At 36.7% G+C, this 21,609-nt stretch overlaps 1 protein-coding gene across 1 annotated transcript in view; it reads right to left on the reverse strand.

Annotated features, from left to right (window-relative positions):
• Positions 1 to 6,995: 6,995 nt before the first annotated feature.
• Positions 6,996 to 21,609, reverse strand: part of LOC108686173 (protein daughterless-like) — a 38,926-nt gene continuing 24,312 nt past the window's right edge. The window contains exon 4 of the mRNA XM_018191311.1: positions 6,996 to 7,102. Coding sequence (XP_018046800.1) covers positions 6,996 to 7,102 — 107 coding nt within the window. The remainder of the gene's footprint in view (positions 7,103 to 21,609) is intronic.

Genomic DNA, 21,609 nt, shown 5'->3' on the forward strand with positions numbered 1-21,609 from the left:
TCTCTCTCTCTCTCTCTCTCTCTCTCTCTTGCTCTGCTCTTGTCCGCAGGCTATGCACCATGCCGAAAACATCGGTCCACTTGTTGAGTCGGAAAGAGAGCGAGCGAAGGAGAGCAGGACGGAATCCCGGAGAACGGGAGGCGTGTGTGGGTGGATGCGTGCGTGCGTATGCGTATACGCGCGGAAAAGTGACGTACGAGATAAAAAGCTTCGCGGCGCTAACAACGGACGGACAAAGAGGATCGACCCTCAGAGTACGCGTCACTATACGCGGTCGTGACGAGATCGAGTCTATCCCATATATCTCCATCTCCCTTCGCGATTAAGGCTATGGCTCACAAAAAGCTTAAGCGGTATAAGATGTGATCACTAAGAAAATCAACAGATTCCGATTTGCTACTGCTTACGTTAGTGCCTTACATTGAAAGAAATGTTTAATGTGAATAATCATTTATTTTGGTGCTATGTGAGCTACAAAAACTTTCTTTAATATTCACTGTTTAATTTAAAAATTGTGTTGGTTTAATCAAAATTTGATTAGAATAAAAACTGTGTTATATAATAAATTGTTAATAAAACTGTGATTATATATGTATTGTTCTAATCATAATTTGATTAAAATAATCAAATAATATGTGATTTACAAAAACATTCTTACTTTTTAATTTAAAATTATGATGGTTTCAAAATTTGATTATTATATAATTTTGTTAAAAAATTGTGACTACATTGTGTTGTTCTAATCATAATTTGGTTAGAAAATAACCAAATGATGTGACTTACGAAAATTTTCTTACTTTTTAATTTTAAAATGTTGCGCTTTTATTGAAGTAGAAACAAAAATTTTTTTAATTAAACAGTAAGACAGTTTTTGTAAGTCACATATCATTTGGTATTTCTTTTCTATGTACGTGTGTATCAAGAAAAATAAAATATCACTCATTTGCTACGACATGAATTGTCATTTTTCAATTAAAAAAAAAGAATGAAAACTTCAAGAAAAAAGAAAGAAAGAACAATATATTTTAAAAATTATTACACTACAATTTTTAAGGTTAATACCCCAAAATTTTAATGATCACAAAAATTCCAACTCATTTTCTAGAAAACTTTGTTTTCGGAGTTATGTCATTTTGTTGTAATAAATAAGCTATACACAAAATATATCTCGCTATTAATAAAATCCACCCACACATGCCAAAAAATAACTTACGGGCGAAGATACGACAAAATATATGATCAAAATTACAATCAAAGTTACGATCGAATCTTTGTAGAATTTATATTCCAATATCTAAATCGCAAATTATGCATAAATACATCCCTCATGTGATTCGTAAAACAAGGAAAACTTCACGACAGGTTCCCGTTGTAACGAGTCCCATTGCGAGTTTCTTTGAAACTGTCCGATCTCGCCGACGCCCAGTTAATTAAAAGCTCGGCGCGAGCCTCGTCCGAGCTGTATAATGGATCGTCGGTGAATTTTAAGGTGGCGTGCTTAACTTTTGCGCGAAGTTAAATGGCGTTGTTTACCGCGCCCGGCGAAGTTTAATGATATCGCGGCCGAGAATATCTTCATTTCGTTGCGCGTGCGAGCTCGCGGGGATGCCGGCGGAAGAAGACCCCGTAATGACCGCGCGCGATTTCGGAAAATCTGTCAGGGAGGGGGACAAACGAGATATCTCGTGGCGCCAAAGGTGCCTCGTTAGTCGGATATTCGTGAGTAATTTTAGTGTCGTACCCACGCGACTGCCCGAAGGTTTATAATTACCTAACCTCACCCGACCTAATCTAACCCACTTGGCAAACGAGCGAGAGTTCCAGTTTTCCTCTCACCCGAGCGCCGGATACGACAGGCGAAGCTCGTTAAAAAGAGAGAGAGAGAGAGAGAGAGAGAGAGAGAGAGAGAGAGGAGAAAAAGAAGAAAGAGTCGATCGACCGGGAATTGTCGTCGAGCCTCCAATTAATATCTGACCTGACTTTACTTGGACCTAATGACGCGATGCAATCGTTTATAAACGAGAGATTATGACAATTGTAAGTCGGCAATCAAATTCTGATGGGAGGAATGGCATAATATAAGTATTTGCGTTTATATGTGGCTAAATAGTTCGACATTATACAATGTAGCGACGATTGACATCAATTGCGAACGGCCGCTTTATTGAAGACACTTGATCTCATTTTGATTCAAGACATGAACGTACGAGCGAGCGAACAATATCAACTTTTATGGCGCAGGTTAATCGGTATTTTATTAGCGTAAAAGGAGAGCGATGTATTCTTCTGAAATTTTCATGTAAAAACGCATTAAATTAGAAGCGATAAACATAGGCGGTGTAAATGTAACAAGGTGTTTGTACCTGATAAAGGTGCGAACACACTTGTCGCCATAATGAGCCATAAAGTAACAGTCGACAAACAGTCAACAGTCAAAATAAATGACCATTCTATTGAAATGGTGCAGGTATAAAGATGCTATTCACACTATTTTAAATAAGCTAGTAACGACAGTAAAATCATGTAAAACGACAACCGCCACAATGCGACATAGTGTCAATACACAGTTTGAGATTTGTTTGTACCTGCTTTTCGAAACATTTTTAGGAGAAATAAGAAAAATTATGTTTGAAAGATAATGATCCAATTAAGGACCCATTATAATTTTGAACCCTCGTCAAAAACACGTAGAAAATATTTGTTTATTTTACACGTTGTGTCAATTCTTTTCCTCAAATTTTTCATGTTCTTCTAATGGAACTTTGATTAAATATAAAAGAGAAAAAATATATTAGAGAAACCGGAGAAAATATGAATCTTTTTATCTGTTTGTAAATGTCTCTATAACTACTCATAAATTTTTTGCTATCAGGACTCCGTTAAATTCATAATGATATAATGAATTATACTCGATTTGAGTTATTTTTAATTATTTCTGTAAATCACCACTGCTCCTATTCAATATATAATTAATTTAACTACAAACAATGGCGTTAAATTTAAAACAATTTAATTAAAAAAATAATAATATATTAAATTTGATTCAAATTTAATTTATTATTTACTAAGCATTAAATATGAGAACGTTGTTTCCTTTGAAGCTAAATTGATTTACATTTTGATATATATAACAGTTAATAACAAAATATTATTTAACTCAAGAAATTGGATCTCCTGTCTTCTAACAATATCAATATGATTCGGTTTTTTCATTATTTGATTAACTTGTAGTTTGGATTTAACTTCACTTAATTTGATGCTAAAAAATTGTGTTCTTCTAGCTATGATTAATTACTAAACTAATAATTTTGTAGTGGTAACTTTAAAAGTTATTCATTACAAAACCATCAATTTAGCAATTAACCATAGCCAGAAAAATACAATTTTTACATTATCATCAAGTTAAGCCTAACCGGAAATTAACCAGAAAATAAAAAATTGAACCTAAGAACAATATCCAAGAACAAAAGTAGCGCACGAAATTCTGAAATTGGAATTGTTCCAAATCGGAAAATGTACTAATAAAGTAAACAATCTACCGTTTCGAGCACAGTCGCCGTAGCAAATAATGACACAATTTAATTAAATAATTACGCAATTTCGCGTTTGTCGACTCGCTGATAAGCAGAGGACGCGCAGCAACTCGAGTATCGATCATCACACGGCGGTCTCACGTGAGAGCGTTTACCTCCCCACAAGTTTTGGCGATCGTGTCTCTAATGCGACGTATTCGAGAACTTCACAGTGATGCTGCGAGGACCATGGAGATTTCGGTGACACTCGCGACACCCCTGGTTGTCGTTAATACAGTCGCTGTAAATTTCAAAAGTTACTCATCGTGCCACGCGACTAACTCAAGATTGGTAGCATATGGTGTTCTCAGATCAAATCGCAAAGCGCTTTGACCATCACTGGATCAATCCGGATGATAATGTCAGGGATTTTGGTGAAGAAATAAAATACGCAAAGAAAATATGTTACAAAAACGGCAATATTTTTTGAAATGTTTTCTCTTACAAGGAAGATTAAATTTCTCACATTTCTTCTTTTCATTTTTAGAGAAAAAAAAAAAATAAGAAATCAACGTGTCATATTAACCTTTAAATATTAACCTGCTGTTCAAATTTATTATACGATCGTATCGTTTGAGTCAATATGATCAAAAAATTACTAAAAATATTTTATATTTGTATTAAAAACGGTCTACTTTATTAAAATTTTAAAATTATGTCAAATTTTTTATATATCCGAATATTAATTTAATTTAATTTTAATTTAATTTATTGTGTATTTAAAACATTACATTCTCAATGTGTAATAATGAATAAATACACAGATTTAACATAATAAATTTAACATAACGTGATTGCGTTATTTGAATATTTTACGTTAAATTTGAAAATCTTCAATATATTTCTTGTCGTGTTAAAATAATATAATTTACAAGTAGACAGATAACATCTAAATATATTTTAATACAAATTCTAAGTTAAAAATTAATAAAGTGTGTTAATGTAACATATATATTATAAATATTAATTTCAATGAATGTGATTGCTTACAAATTGTATCAGTGTTTTGCGTTAATTGTTACACAATATTTATGTTACTTTCTAACGTATTATTTATCTAATCTGTTAAATTAATACAAAAATTTGAATGATCGATTTGTTTCATGTAAAATGTATTAAATTTAACACAAATTTTCCAACTGTATGAAGAAAAAAAAAGGTTTCACAAAAAAAAACCTTACATTAACAAAGTCATTGAATGTCAGAAAAAATATTTAATAAAATAACAGTAAGAAAGTAAATTAGATTTTGAATTAAATTGATCCAAACAGAAGATTAAATGATCAAGAATTTTATCGTTTCAACGTTATACATAATAGCAGCGCGAAGAATTTTTTCCTAACTTCACCAGGAAACGCGTGAATAATAAAAATTAATAGAAAAAGAAGGAAAAGAAAGAAAAGATACGACGTTGCCTCGAAGCGTTTCGTCATTGGACAGCTAACAAATAATTAGGTAACCTCGCCTGGCCAACTGTGTAAACTGCGCCTCCTCCTCGGCATCGGCGGCTCCGCTCCTTTTACACCTTATCAGGTCGCGTAAAAGACGACGAAGCGAATAAAGGGAGAGGAAGAGAAGACGCAGAAGTAAAAGAGAAGATCCGAGAGAAGTGGAGACGAAGAAAGAAAGGTAGAGAAGAGTCGTCGACCCGGACGCCTCTTCTTCTCTTCTTTGCGCCGTTGTCCCCGCCGCACGATTCCCCTTTCGAGAGAGCGTGAAAAAAATAATAAGATCGTGGCTGTCGGAGGTCGATTCTCCTCGTCTACTCCGTTCTCCCTGCGACGCGCACAGGGGGAACACGACAAAAACGTCGACCAGCAAGAAAACGGAACTTGGTGTCTCCGCGTCGTCGGCAGCATTACGAGCGACGACGCGCGAGTTCAAGCGCTCTAAAACCATAACTGGTATCATTATACGATATACGTTGAATAATGCAGCTGGCAAAATCTTTATAAATTAGCATAAATAAATGATTGCACGTAAGCAAAAATTCGTTTAGAATCTCTTATATAATATATAAATTTATATAATTTGAGAAGAGAGATCGATTGTCCCCTTTTGTGGCAAATTAATTTCTGCCATTTCATAAGAGACTTGTGGAAGTAAAAGTAATAAAATTCCAATCAATGCTACTTGGCATGAAATTACTAAAAAGCAAAGAGAATTGATGGAAATAATTACACTCATATGCGATAATCTTTATACAGCGAAAGGGAAGTAAAACGGTGATATTTCGCCGAAAGGTAAACGCGGTAAAAAGCGCGGACGAAGCAAAACCTTCGCGAGAAACCGATTTAATTTCTCCCGTCACAACCCTTTCGTGGATATCGTGTCCGAGGGTGAATGGCTAAAAGGTAATAGTTAATAACAGCGCAGCTGAAAAGGGGATCCGGTAATCCTCTTCTAATTTCTAAAACAAAGAGAGTCGCGGATCGTAGCACGCCAACGGAAGCGGGAGAAGCAGACAGAGGAAGGAAGAAAGAACGAGAGAGAAAAAGACAGAGAGGGAGAGATGAACGAGCGATTTCAAGGAAGCAAGAGAGAGAGAGAGAGAGAGAGAGAGAGAGAGAGAGAGAGAGAGAGAGAGAGAGAGAAACGTTCTCTCGTGGAGGCAAAGCCGAGATCCCGGGTTCGGTGAGTTCGAAGGGACGAAGGAGGGGAGTGAGCGGGTGGTAGGAGAACTGAAATTGGGATGAGAAGGTGGGAGGGGGGCAGGGTTCCACCCTGGAACACATTAACTGCAGGGCGACGGGGTATATAGGGGTGGGTTGAGGCCGCACCACTGGCGTAAGCCGAACGGAAAACGAAATCGTTTTCGGTAGCGTGCGACGAGTAGCTACGGCTTAATTCTGATCTCTTGTTAACCAAGCGGCGTAAATGGAAGTAACACCCTGTACGCTTTCACGTCGTAGAGTACTTCCTTCGAAAATTATCAGACTTAACATGACGGTGAAATTTTACTTTCAGAATTATTCTGCTCTATCTTGAATACTCCAATATTGTATGAATATTACAAATCCAAAAATGACTTTTCATTTTTTTTTTGCCAACGGCTTTCAGATTGATCTCTAATATGGTAGAACGATCAATTGACTTGTTCTGATATGGTTATAAGATAATTATAATAAAATCAAATATCATATTTATAATAAAACAGATAATTAAATAAATATAAATATATGATATTTGAATAAATATTTAAATTTATTTATAAAAGTACTTGTTAATTAGTAGCGAGATTAATTCAGCAAGTTTTCCCACGCACAATCGCGCGTGCCCGAAGAATCTCAGTGGTTTATCATTACCAGACTTGCCATGTGTAATCCTTCGAATTAATTCCATTCAATTTCCTCGAGGACGAGGACGGACATGAACAGAAGCATTCTCGTGTTGTAAGATTCGCGAGATTAATCCCGATTAGCCTTAATAGAGGCCTGGATAGTGGTGTATTTCCTCGTCAATCGATTTGTCCAAATATAGATCGACTAACGAATCTCGATCACTGCACGACATGGTCGCAACAATAGCCACTGTAAATTTCGCATACTAACGTATGCGAACAAACATGTACAAACTGAGAAAGATATCTTGAAAAGGAGACGAAAGCCAAGTACCATATCGAACAAATTCTATATATAACGTTCTATTTTTCTTTATCGCGCATTCCATTTCTGCTCAAAATATCTTATCGGTCCTTTGCTCGACGGTCGGCAATCCGCATTACAAGAAGACTGTGCCTAAATCTGCCGTTTTTTCATTTAATTTCTACACTAACGATTTCCTCTCTTCTGCCTAAAAATTTGTAACCGAGTAGTCGTTCGAACAATTTATGAAATTTCTTTAAATTCTCTAAATTTTATTCCTTATGATTAAGAAATCGGTCATATATCAAATTTCTAGAAGTTTTAAATTTCTATTATTATCTGATGAAACAGAAAAAAAATTCACGGAAATAATTCATGAAAAATAGATGAAAATAAATAACACATATCGATATCTTGATATAACAGCAAAGCGCCCTGTCCTACGCCAATGCGAGACACTGAACGAGGGGCGGCAGGAGCACTAGTAGCGTAGTTAGGGGTGGCTCGGTAGGGATGCTTTAGGGTGAGATTTAGTACCAACCTCCGTCGCTTAGTCTACCCATCCTGTGTATAGTGTACGTAGTGCATGTCCCGAGAGTCGAACTATAGTCGATACTCGGGAGAGAAATACCAAACCACCACGAAACACTATCCACGACAATTCATATCAGTCTTCGCTTATGATACAACATTAGTGTCTCGCAAACGGAAGTAATATCGCAGCTCGAAAGCCATCGATATGTAACGAGGAGTTGTAACGCGTCGCCAAACAAATCCATCAGTTTCGGCAATTCGTTCTTCTCCTTGATTCGCGATTACGCGAGCGACGCCAAAGGCGCCGCCCGCGTGTCCTAAATTATTAAGCACTCCCGACACGCGTTAACTCACAGTGACTAAAACCGCGCGACGCGACGTTAAGGCGAGACGTTATCCGTCGTCCCGAGGTTCGCCCTACTTACTGTTATCTTATATGGTAGTACTTAGGGTGCATTACCCGAATGCGAAGGTACCGAGCTCCGAAATTTCTATTAGTTCGAGCACGCAGGAGAAGGAGGAGGAAGGAAACCACTTCACGAAATGGGACCCTTAAGTTACCGAGGGAGAGCGACGCGAAAGAATCCCGGGACAACTTCCTGCGGCTCGATATATACGCCTAGAGCCCTTCGATGTTACCAAGACCAAGCTCGTATCTTTGTCCCTTTCGAGAACCCCCGATTGTTACTAAAACATATCCCTGCTCTTGTAATATCGCTACAAGGATCAATGGTATCTATATCTTAACGCATGTTACATTTCGTCTCAGCGAATTTTTGTACACATAGAATAATTACACGTAAGAATTGCTTACTCTCTAAATCTGAATCAATGATTAATCATTGATGTCAGTATAGTCCATATATATATCCAAGTATATATCACTGGATAATCAATCAATTCACAGTAAAATTTAATCAATGAAACGTGAAATTCCTAACCTAATCTTACTTTAGTGTATTCGACGTATGTGGTAAAACTGACGTGCAAATATCAATATTTCAATTATATATAAAATATGCTCAAACTGCTTGTTCCATTTTTCAACTGAATTTTATTGAATCACCCAGTGATATACTTGAGATTGATATCAGTGATTATCTACTGAGTCAGATTTAGAGAGTAACAATTATTATTTATAATGCATTAAGACGAGATCAATTTCTAGAAATATTCTGAAAAAAATTCCTGTTTTTCCGCTCGCTTGTTCTCATCGGTAGCATTTCTAGCTCGACTGAAGGATTCACACGGATGTTTGGCCAACGTCTTCCGTAACGGTAGTCGTTCCGAGACTCCAAAAGACAACTCCGGGGCACTCCGGAGGGATAGAACGAGGGATTGTAGCTCGTTTCGTGAGTAAGGTCTCTACGGAAGGAGGAGGAAGGAAGAAGCGGAGCAAGAGACGGGTATCCTCGAAGAGAATCCTCGGGGCCGAGGGGGAGGCACAAGAGTCAAGTAAACTCAAGAACGGCGGCCTCTTTCATCCCCGAAACTTCAAAAGCCGTATGTGAGTGTGAGAGAGAGAGAGAGAGAGAGAGAGAGAGAGAGAGAGAGAGAGGCTTCGCTAGTCGCGCCATATGCTGCTCTTCGAGAGTAGGTTTTCCCCCCTTTTTTCTCTCACCGCCGTTCGCGATAATAAAATTCTAATCAGTTTTTCCCGTGTATCGCAAGGATAGTTTCAAGGGTCTCGTAGGCGTGACACTGCACATCGATGGAAAAGGATAACCGGGAAAGATGAGACCGCATAACTTCGTCTGGAGCTCCAAGTTAATCAAGGATACAGGCCAAAAAATGGAAACGGTATTTCCTAGGTCGTTGACCTAACATGATACCCATGTCTAATACTTAACGAGAAAAAAACGTCCTTCTAATTCCAAAAGAAATTTTCAAGATATAAAAATTTAAAAAAAATGGAATTAATATTTAATTTTAATTTTATGTAAGAAATATACTGTTAATTTATTAATGTTATTAATGTTAAAGTTATTAACGCTAACTTCTTATTTAGCTCTCATTTGCTCATTTATTACAATAGTATAAAAATAATTTTCAAAATATAAAAATTTATGCTATTGATATAAATTTATTTGACGTGAACTACTTGTCTAATGAATAAATTATTACTTTTCGAGTTCTCTCAAGTAATTGTAAAATGTAAATTGTAAATCTTAAAACCAATTATATCCTCAACGTAACATAACGCGATGTGTGCGAAAAGTAATTAAACGCCTAACGCGCAAGGCAAATGTAGTTACTAGGGAAAGATTTAAGAGACGCCGCATCCCTTAAGTACACGTCGAAACAGATAATATAAGCTCACTATGGAGTGCAGGGCTTGTTTGCTCTGGGGGCTGTTTGCACACACGATCTCGCGGCTTTCTGCCAGCACGAAACCTCCCTGAATAAGGGGGAAGGCCGCTTCATCCCCGCGGGGCCGTATATATTCGATTTTCAGAACGACCTGCCGCTACCTTTCCGCTCCAGGCCTGTTGGTTTTATGCTCCGACGGAGCTGTCATTTTATATTTTCCGACGGATTATAACCTGCGAAGCCGTGTCAGTCGCGAGGGAGTCGAATATTTTACGGTTGTCGGATCCTTAATTATTCGCACTATACCTACAGTTCTATTTTGAAATTCATACAGTCGCTCTTTTCATCTCGGAATAATCTACATTTTTATTTCTATACTCGACTTATCGTAGGTGCTGTAATTTTGTGGGAAATATCATCAGGATGGAATTTCAAGGAATATTCAGTTGTTGACGCGTAAACGCAATTTACTCGCTAAACTCTGCATCATCTACATATCCGTTGCATGAGAGAAATATAACAAATTTATCCGTAACTCATTGAAATTCCAGTGTACATGTTGGACCGATATATACTCATACGTACATCCGACATAGTACAAATATACCTGACATAGTACAAATAATTCGCTTCACGTAACACATCGGGTTTTGCATAAACTCTGCAAGACCCCAGATCGGTATCATCGCGGAAGATTGCTCGCGAATTTTCGATAACGTCTGGTCAGACAGCCGACAAATCATCATGAACCATCGAGGGGTAGCGGCTCGAGAGAGACGATTGAAGATAGAGTGAAAGCGGTATCCCCGAATTTCACAGCCCGCTACGCCACAAATGAAGCACACTTGGGTGGTGCTCGATTTGGCTCGTATCATCCCGCACCCTCGGCTGAGCTCTACGCATCGAGCAAACACTGCCACGCATGTAGAACAAACACACACACGCGACTCGGTGTACATGGTCAATGAAGAGATATATGGACGTACGCAATACCGAAATCTTCACACGCCTCAATTGCTCGCGAAAAAAAAGAGCTTATCCCTCCGGGGAAAAATTACTCACGCTGTATGTCCCTTAATTTAACATTGAACATTTTATGTAACGTATTATATGTATCTCAAGCTATCAGAAGAAACACAATAAAATAGAATAAACCCGGACATTATGACCACAATGAAAGAAGAATTAACGAAATTTGAATAATATTTAGTACCAATGGAACTAATTGCTTGCAGAAAATAAATATTTATTCGATTTAAAAAAATAATACTTAAATGAAGTGTAATTTTTTTTAATTAAACAAATATTTATTTACTGTAAATAAATGGTTCTATTGGTACTATCTAAACAAATATTTAATCAAATTTGTGAATTTTTTTCCAGTGCAGGAAAGATGCAGGAAGATATAGGTTGTAATTTTTCTAATAATTGCTAAATAAAAGAGTTTTGTAGTCTTTTGAGAGTCTGTAATCAAATCTTTTCCGTATGGTCATCTTACCCGAATTATCTGCTTGGATTATACTTTGAACTTTGAACATTTATTATAGTTATATCAATCTTTTAATTAATTAATTACTGTTGCATCTCTGGTGTAAAATATAAAACCAAAATAAAATTAATTAAATATTACAAAGGTAAAATATTAATAAAAAGCTGATAACCACCAAGATTTTTATTTCTTTCATACAGAAATATATTCGTACGCTGATACGAACAAGTTAGAAGAAGATCGGAATGGGAGAATCCGTTTAATGTCATTGATATGTTAATTGGCTCGGAGTTCTCATCGCGGTCGTTAATCTCCCATGAAAACGATCGCAGGATATATGACGAGTATCCACTGGAGTAGAATACCCCGCGTGCGGGCCACGTGACCCTTGGAAGGGCGGCGGTAGATAGTAGCCACTCGAAATTTCGTGCTAGTCGAAGGTAATAGATTAATCGTACGCGTCGGTGGCCGATGAAAGGGCGGTAGAAGTGGACGGGATCATTAAATATTGTACGCGCCATGAAAAACTCAACCATCCATAGGACTGGCCGTATGGGCCACTTTTCAACCCTTCGCACAACGCAACGATAATATCTCTTAATGTCCCCCCTAATGTACCGCAAAAAATTCTCAAATCTATCTTGTACAAGTACGCCATTTGCGTGTTAACGTTTGAGATTTTGTTGTAATGAGAATTCACGGAAAGAACGATTTTGTTGAAGTATCTAAAAATTTAACTAGATACAAGTTTGAAAATAATCTTGTTGATACATCAAAATAATTACAAAGGAATCTCAAACCTAATGAGCAACACTGTAAAAAGTTTTGGTAGCAACCAGTTTGAGTGTCCTATATAACTGTTTTAATCATTCAACAAAACTATTTTCAAATCTATGTCTAGCTAAATTTTTAGACACTTCAGTAATCATCCTTTCTGTATAATACAAAATGAATAAATATTGCCACTGATAATATTTTTACATTAAATTGATATTATATTAATTGTCATATTATTATAATGTTAATTAAATTTTTATTCATTAATTAGTTAAAATGTATCGGGCACTTTAATAAATAATTAATCATAAATAATTTTGGTTATTGGTTTAGTTTCAACACAATTTAGCGTTTGCGTATGACGGCTTCGATAAACGAAAATATAATTATATAGATTATTTGCGAGAGCTCCTTTTCGAAGGTGGTCGATTATGATTGCAAGGGAAATCCTTTTCCACCCCGGCAAGCTAGTAATTATTATTGATACATTCCCGGTAATAATCTCGACGACCCAATTAATACTATCGGCATACCGATAAGCGCAGTTGCGATACATGCAATAATTTATCGCGATAATCCCACAATGACCGTAAACTATCGCTCACGCGTGCATTTTGGTCGGCTTGCACGGTATTTCGCATACTCCGCGGCCCAACAACGGCCGCCGATGTATGGTACATCGTTGTAATCTGTAATGCTACAATAGGCTATCCTTCCGTATTAGAATAAAATTCACTTCGGTGTGTAACGAGGCATTGACAAACGATGAACGCAAGGCGAGAATCTGATATTACGCTTCCGCGCGAAGTTCAATGTGAGAATCGATAAAAAGATTTATTAATAGAATTTACGTAATCATTAACGGTTTTTGCTACGATATATCTAAATTAATACACATTAGTAGCACTTAGTTCTTACGATATATATATAAATTACTAAATGCAATCAACCTTCGCACGTCTGTGGAAATATATAACGGAAATATAAAAGTTAAAGAATTATTTCTAATCGTTTAAAGATACAATTAAACTGTTTGTAAAGATAATAAAAGATTTGTCTTCGCGTGAAATAAATAAAATTTCTCTGTTTATTTTCTTTTGATTTTTATCGGCGATTAATCGGTTTCCCACGACGCGTTTCTACAGTGGCGATGAATTAATTTGTGCGGACAAACAATGGTAAGTGTATGTGATACCGACGTGCTCGAAGGCAGAAAATATGTGTATAGATCGCATCCGCGGTCTCTCTTCCTCTCCTCTCCGGCTCTTCATCCAAACCGATCCTACCGCCCCAACAACCACCGTCAGCCCGTCGGCCGGGTGGTTTACCCGGTGTAAGTCGACAACTCACTCTATAAACCCGAGGCGCTCTGTGTACTCTGTACACTGCGGCGAGTTTGCACGAGACGCGCGCGTGCGAGAAGGACGAGATGAGTGACGGAAAAGCTGCGATAATAGTAGGAGTTGTGAATAAAGTGATTTTATCGGTGAGAAATTCACACCCACAAAAGGATGAAAACACACATAATGAAGAAATCTATTGAGACATTGGAAACGTTTCGTCTTCAAAAGGATTCCTGATAATAAGATAAAAAATATTCTTAAGATACTTAATCTTTTATCACGATATAGAAATAAAGCAAGTATTAAAGTTAGATCAATATAATTTCTTATTTTTCTTTCTTGAATTAAATAAGATTGATTTATATTTTCTTAAGAGACAAGTTAATCTTATTTATTCTAGGGAAGAGAATAAGAATTGATCTAATTTTAATACTCTTACTTTTATAATCGCATAAAGTTACGATAAGATCAATTTATGTAAAAAATCTTTTTTCTCTCATTATTATAAATCCTTTCTAAGAGGAATAGCACATAAATTCAAGATCGTATATTTTTACGTTTAGAATCTTTTCTATGGATGTAACATCGCTACAAGAGATACAATCGCTACAAAGAGATATGTAATAATTGAAGCATACGTATTCAAAGATTATTATTGGGAGAGAGTAAAACCGAGATCCTCGCGAGCAATGGCATCGATACCCTCGCAGATATCTCGTAAGGCTATAATTTCCTGAAATGCAACGGTAATTTCTCTTTTCGAAAAAGAAAAGATCAATTCGCTCGCACTGTAATATCACACAATTACGTCTTTGTACGAAATGACGAATATCCGCATGCGACTTTACCGTATGCATCTCGCGTGCCATTGCAACTTCCGAATCGGAATGCAAATGGCACACTCTCCCCGTGGTTCGCAAATAAGATGTGATGAAACGCAAATATATTTCTCTGCAAGACCATCTAAAATTCGTTCTCATTATCATGACTCAGTTTTAATACGCCAAACTCAGTAGAAAAGTTCCATATTTCCTAAATACCATTAAAATATGACTCGCTCATGTGCCGGAAAAATTTTCGTTAACTGCATAACGCAAAATTGAAATAAATTAAATGTCGACTTAATTCATTTGTCATGTATCCGTGTTATTCATACATATTCACTATGGAATAATTTTTATCTCTTAGACTCTGGTGACATATACGGTCCATTGTAATCGCGGTGGGTACTGTTAGTCTACTTAGCTAGTAATAAAATTGTCAGCGTATCTAGAGAGAGCGTGCACGTGCCGTCGCGGAAATCAGTGAAAGAAAAAAATAGAAAGAAGGATGAGATCGAGGTACAAAAGGATCCGAACAATACCACGACGCGAACCACTTACTGATTCCGATAAGCGACCAGCCGATTGATCGCGAAACGCACTTGCATGGTTTCAACACGCGAAATTACAACCTCAGCATGCTATTGCCGTGACGAAACATGCGCTATGGATATTAAAAAAAAAAAGGTTGAATTTCTCTTAGCACGAGTGCGCAAATGCTACTAGCGTTACGTCAGCCGATATTTCCGATAATAATGTATGAAGGCGGCTAAAAAGCATACTAAATCTCTCCGCCGAGCAATGATAGCCATTTAATTTAATAGCGTAACCCGCAATGGAAACGCAAGAATAAGGTAAGTAAGCCCGTGATCGGTGTAAGATCCATTCTAGATTTCATACAAATTACGAACTTGTCATTTCTCTTTTGTCTCTTTTACAGCTTTCTCCAACGCGAGGAGTCCTTCTCATTTTCTCGTACATGAAAGAAACACAAGGTAACCAAGCAAACAAGTGCAATGGCACGCAGGGGGAGGGAGGGGGGGGGAGTAAAATAGCGTGCGCCACGAAAGGACGAAGCCGGAGCGAAGCAAGAGAAGGAGAAAGAGAGGAGACGAGAGGAACAGTGTGGTCGGACGAGAGTGCACATTGCAGAGAGGAGAGGTAGATATTCGTTGGTGTGCCACCAGCAACAGGTGCCCGTCAAACAACGTTCAACCAACGTCTCTAGCAACGAGCCGCTTCTCTTTCCGCCCCGCACCGCTCTCTTCCTCTTCTTTCACCTTCTTCCGCCGGGCTCGCCTCGCACGCGATTCTCGATAATTGATTCGCTGACGAGACAGGACATATTCCTGTCGGATCCGCGCGCGCGATACAAGTCATGGAGAGATTCCAGGGTGTGCTATTCGTCGACATCATTTCACACTCGATAAAATCTCTCTCTCTCTCTCTCTCTCTCTCTCTCTCTCTCTCTCTCTCGGCCACTGATAAATAATTCCCCACGCATCACGCGCGGCTTCGTGTTACGCAATCATCGTGATTATCTCCTCCCGCTGTGTAAATTATCAAGTCAAGAATAAAATCGGTCTTCTCTTGCTTCCAAATATTAAACACGGAGATTTCGTTACAAATAATGCCCTAAATCTACTTTCCTGAACCATCTTTCCTTAATGGATTTTTCGATTAATTTAAAATTAATTATTTTTCCTCTCATTTTTATCTCTCAAAAATTATTGGCTATATAACTCAAACTTTATCGAGCCAATTAAAAATATAAAAATAGAAACATATCTAAAATCTTTAGATAGATAGATATCCTAAAGAAATTAGCAAATGTTTTTCTTTCTCTCACGTTTCGATCGTAGAAGATCGATCGATATATAAAACAAGAATCACTTTTCCGTTTTTCATGCATATATTGGGTCGTCCGGAAAGTTTGTGCCGATTTTGAAGGAAAATTGAAACGCAGAAGATTTAAATTTTTAATTTCATTTATTAAATTTAAACCTTTTGCGGCACGAACTTTCCGGACGACCCAATATTAAACGATCTTCGAAAGACTAGAGTCTATGATTTGAGATTCCTCGAAGAATGCATGTAATGCCAAAAGAGTCAGTCGTATAATCTCATATATAAAGGGCGGGAGCGTCGGACTTCACGGCGCCTCTTAAACAGGATTCAACTTTGTTTTCGAGATGAGCGCAACCGATTATTACAAAGCACGAGGTACGTGATTAAATAAATGATATGGCGTTCCTCGCGTTCGTCGCGACGTCAGCGTGAAAACATCAATATTAACGAAATTCACCGAATATTCAACGATTGTGGCCTTAAAACGAAATAACTTATTCTCACAGAATACTTATTTTATCGTACAAATTTTTTTACGACTTACTGCTTAGAAAATCATTAAGTCAAATTCAAATGAATGATTTGTTTCCGCCATTATATAATAAATTGCTTTGTACCTACTCGATAAAAATTATAATAAAAAAATAATCCCTTGATCTTTTAATTTTTATTATTAATTTTTATTATTAATTTTTATTATTAATTTTTATTATTAATTTTTATTATTAATTTTTATTATTAATTTTTACTAGTTATTTGTCCTATTTACAGTTAATTAAATTTACTTGATTGAAAACTGCATTGTTGTGTGTGTACGTGGGTGTTTAATTTGCGAAATCTCTCCGCCGAATTAACATCGGAGGTAAAAGAGATATAAAAGAGAAGCGAATCTTTCGTCGAGAACTTCAAGAAACACGCGGATAATAAAATGCGATCGAAATTCGTCGCGTAATTAAACGCACGAAATACTCCGTCGGCACGATCAGAAGGATAAAAGAGTTAAGATCGTTTAAGGGACTTATTCATTAATAAGTAAATGGCTCGTTTCTCTCTCAGTTTTCATCAAAGATATTTTCGTTTTGTGCAGACAAAGTTGTGAGAGACAAAAACAAGAATAAACCGGGAATTGTGAATCTTACGAGGCAATTAAAACGTAAAACCTGCAATTTGATTTTGAAAGTGCATTTAAAAACTCCTTAATTACTTTGCTATAATTCGATATATACTGGTAAGAGGCCGTAAATAAACGAGCGTTAAACTGTACATCAGAACGTATCGCATCATGAAGAGGAAAAATATTTATATATGTATATAGATAACATGAGTAACACAGAGGTATATGTAACGAAATCTTATTCTTGAATAGTTTGCTATGATTAAAAAATAAAAAAAAAACGAATTTTACCAACTTTACATAAGAAACAAGATATAACATAATATAAATGAATAACCCTCACCTTGCGTACATTTAATGATATACGCAAGAAAGACGTGCAAAACCTTAAAAATACCACCAATTATGAATATCCGAAACAAACACCTGCCCTCGGATAAAACCAGTATTGCTTATTACAAAATTAAGTCGAGCCACACACACACACACACACACACACGCGCGCGCGCGCGCGCGCGCGCGCTGCAACGATTGCATGCGTCTCGTGAGCATCAAATATACCTATAAGCATCAAACTATACACTATCGATTCGCCTCGAGTTCTTTCGAGCGCAGATAATAAATCTTACAACATGAAATGCGGGAATATCACAGAAACGCGGACGCGGACCATAAGGGCAATGCGTAAAATATATGCAACTATACGATACGGCCGTATTAAATGTTAATGCGGCGTGCGAAAAAAGCGGTCCATCGCACCATCGAAACAGGCAGCGGTCGAACGAGTGGCGCGTGTAAATTCGTGCCACTTACACGGCAGCGGGCAGCCTCTTGCTACGCTATATCGGAAAGGATCGGCAGGCCAAGAGGCTCCTAGGAAATTCCACGAAGCCACGAATTAGTGTGAAACCATCGGTACGCCCGGGGGGCCGGATCGGGCCGGACCGGGCCGGGCCAGGCGCGATGCACGGACTATGCATGACCATAGACGGGTACGAAAGACCTTTGAAAAGGGGGCTGCTGGCCCCGACTGCTGCTGCACGGTCTGGTGACCGCAGCACGCGACACCATATGGTCTGCCGTGACCTCCGTGCACACAAACACGGAGAGGGGCCCCTCAACTCTTCACGAAACCCCCGAAAAGGACTCGCGGAATTGCGGGATCCTAACCGAATCGCATCGGCCGGTGCACCATCCTCGACGCACGCCCCATCGCCCCTATCCCGAGGATTCGCCCCTCCGGTAACGCGGCGGAAATTCGTAACGCGGTCCCCAAAACTCTTCCCGGAGAATCAAGAACAATGTATGTGGATGCACAGAGTGCCCGGAACCACCGGATGTTCTTTCACACCGAAGATACTAGTGTTCAAAGAAAAACCGTAAAGAACGGAAAAGAAAGCTGCGCTTTTCGTTTATATTGGATTTTTTTAAAATGTGAATTAAGGGAATTTGCGCGTTGGATAAAATAAGTCTATAATACTTATATGATAGACGAAAGTTGATTAAATAAATATTTTTTAAAATTTCGTTGATTTTTATCAAACCGTTTTGAAGATGTTTAATTCTAAAAATGTATAGAATTTTATACTAGAAATATACGCAAGACCTTATCTCTATCGTAAATATTTTTTCTTAACTTCAGACATTTGCATGTTTTAATCGCTTAATATATTTTTAATACAATTTAAAAAATTTTAATTGCATATTGACTAAGAAATGGCGATAATCTCCTTAAGAAAAATGTGAATAAAAAATATAGCGCTAATTCAACATTGCGACGTTAACTGAATTCAATAATTTATATGAAATTAAAACGAATAAATTTTACTTGGTTCGGTAATACGAGAAATTGAAACGATTTCTTTACATTCTCAGATGTTTGAAAAAATAAAAAATTCCTCACGGAAAAACTTGACTTCATACTCGCCGCGGGATTTATGACTGAGAGGTCGTCCGGCGATTCCGGTACAACGTAGATTGTAGATAGATAGATTTACTGCGATACAGCTAGGATACATACGATCAAACGCAGTGGACGCGTTGATTACGGGAGTCAGTGACCCGTTGTTGGCCCGAAAATTACGAGGCGGACTGCAGGACGGCCTTTCGACGGCACGGAGGGTTATTTATTCCCTTCGGAAACGCCGGGAAATGTTTTTTTAACACTGTCACCGGCGGCAGCGACGACGACGGCCACACGTTTGAGAGGACTCGAAAAAAAAGGGGAAACGAGCACGGGGACAACACGGTCGGTGCTAACGATAAGTGAAATTCCCGTAGGAGCCACTTGGGACGGCGGTTACAGCACCCTCGAGGACGCCGTCGATGCCTATATCCTAATAGAAACGTAATCGCGTAGTTTTGCCCGCTGAATAAATTATCGTGGGGGCTTATACAAACAAGAGAGATCGCCGTATCGTGGATTAACGATGATCTTCGCCGTTGGGACACTCGTGGATTTATCCTACTCCCGACACAACTTCGCTCTCTTATTTATTATCATTTCCACTCCCGCGATAACAGAAGTGATCCTTACTTTTGTTATCATCATACATAGATTAATGATTCTTAGATTATTATAGAACAAATATTATTGGAAAATTCGTCAATAATCAGGTATCAATACTCTTATCTAGATAATATGAAAAACATTATTCTTTTGTAATTTTGGGAGTTATAACATCGAATTTTGCATTCGACAAAAAAAAACAAGAGAACCTTGACGATTCTATACGATTTATCCGTTAATAAATCAATTAAATGGTTACATCGAGAGAATTTACACAGTTGGCGGCGTATTTGATCGCGTCGAAAGACAATTTCTTCCTTTTTGAGCGAAAGCCATGACAAATATTAAATTTCTTACAGTCGACTGATATTATACATTATATCTGTTTACGAAAGGCTGAGATGAATAGTTCTCTTCCTTTTTCTCTTTCTCTCTTTGCACGTGCATATAACATGTACGCCATTTACAAATTATGATGACTCGTTGAAATCAAACAACAAATTTGATGCGCCAACATGATTCAATTGTTGTTTAATTTTGCGGATTCTTGTTTACACAAAATGAAATATTGAATTATAAACTGCCGCTTCTATAATTATATATTGCGCAATTAGAATAGACATCGGATTTTCAATGTCTAATGTCTCTCTCTCTTTATCCGAGAGTCTATTAACCATTTTTTGAAATCTATAAAACGATAGATGTGTAAAAGTGATAATTTAATCTTATCACTAATTTGTTATAATCGTTATTATTATTTTATAATACATATAATACTTCAGTAATGTATTCTGGAGATCTTTTATTAGAATACAAATAAATAATCAAATCATAACATAAAAACGTAGATTTGAATTTATAGGCAATTAAACTTGATCAATGGTATCACATAGAGTTCGCACATTCATATTTATAACTGCAGTACACGTGTACTAGTCTGTCATCTGTTAGTTTCATAATTTAGGACATATTGATTTTTGTCGCTCAGCTGATTAAGCTGATTCTTTCCTCATGGCAAAATATTTTACTCATTCCACTTTATTTTAAGTATTTCAATAAAGTTGAGATAAATATAGATAAAATAGAGGCTATAAAAATGTAAAGAAAGATTGGCACACAAATAAGAAAAGATATAATATTATATGAGAAATCTTTCATTAGTGTGATTTCATTAGAGATTAGTTGAAATGTGTCAATACTGATAATGTCATAATTATAAAATATTTTCGTTCGTTATAAAATATTTTTATTTAAATTTGGAATTACATATATATTAAAAAAATTCCAAATATTGCTTTTTCTCGCTTGTCAATTTATACAATATTTAATTCTGGAAAAGAGAAATGAGATCAAACGCTGACCTTAAATTCTATTTAAAAATTATTTAAAAAGAAAAAAGAAGAAAATAAAATAATATCCAAATATTAACAAATATTTTCCCCATAGTTGATATCAATTTACTTTTTATTTTACAAATATATAAAAAACCATTTTTTTATCTTCTCTCCGGCCGTTATAAAATATAACATATTTAAATTAAAAACTTTATATTCTAATTTTCAATAATTTGTTCTTTATAATTTTATTATATTTCTATTTTAATATATATATTTCTATTAAATATTTTTTCATCAAACAAAAAAATAAAACCAAAGATTTTTTACAATTACAAAAATATTAAAATTATTTAAATAACGAATATATTTTA

The sequence above is a fragment of the Atta colombica genome, unplaced genomic scaffold, assembly GCF_001594045.1.
Source record: "Atta colombica isolate Treedump-2 unplaced genomic scaffold, Acol1.0 scaffold166, whole genome shotgun sequence".
In the NCBI taxonomy this organism is placed as follows: Eukaryota; Metazoa; Arthropoda; class Insecta; order Hymenoptera; family Formicidae; genus Atta; species Atta colombica.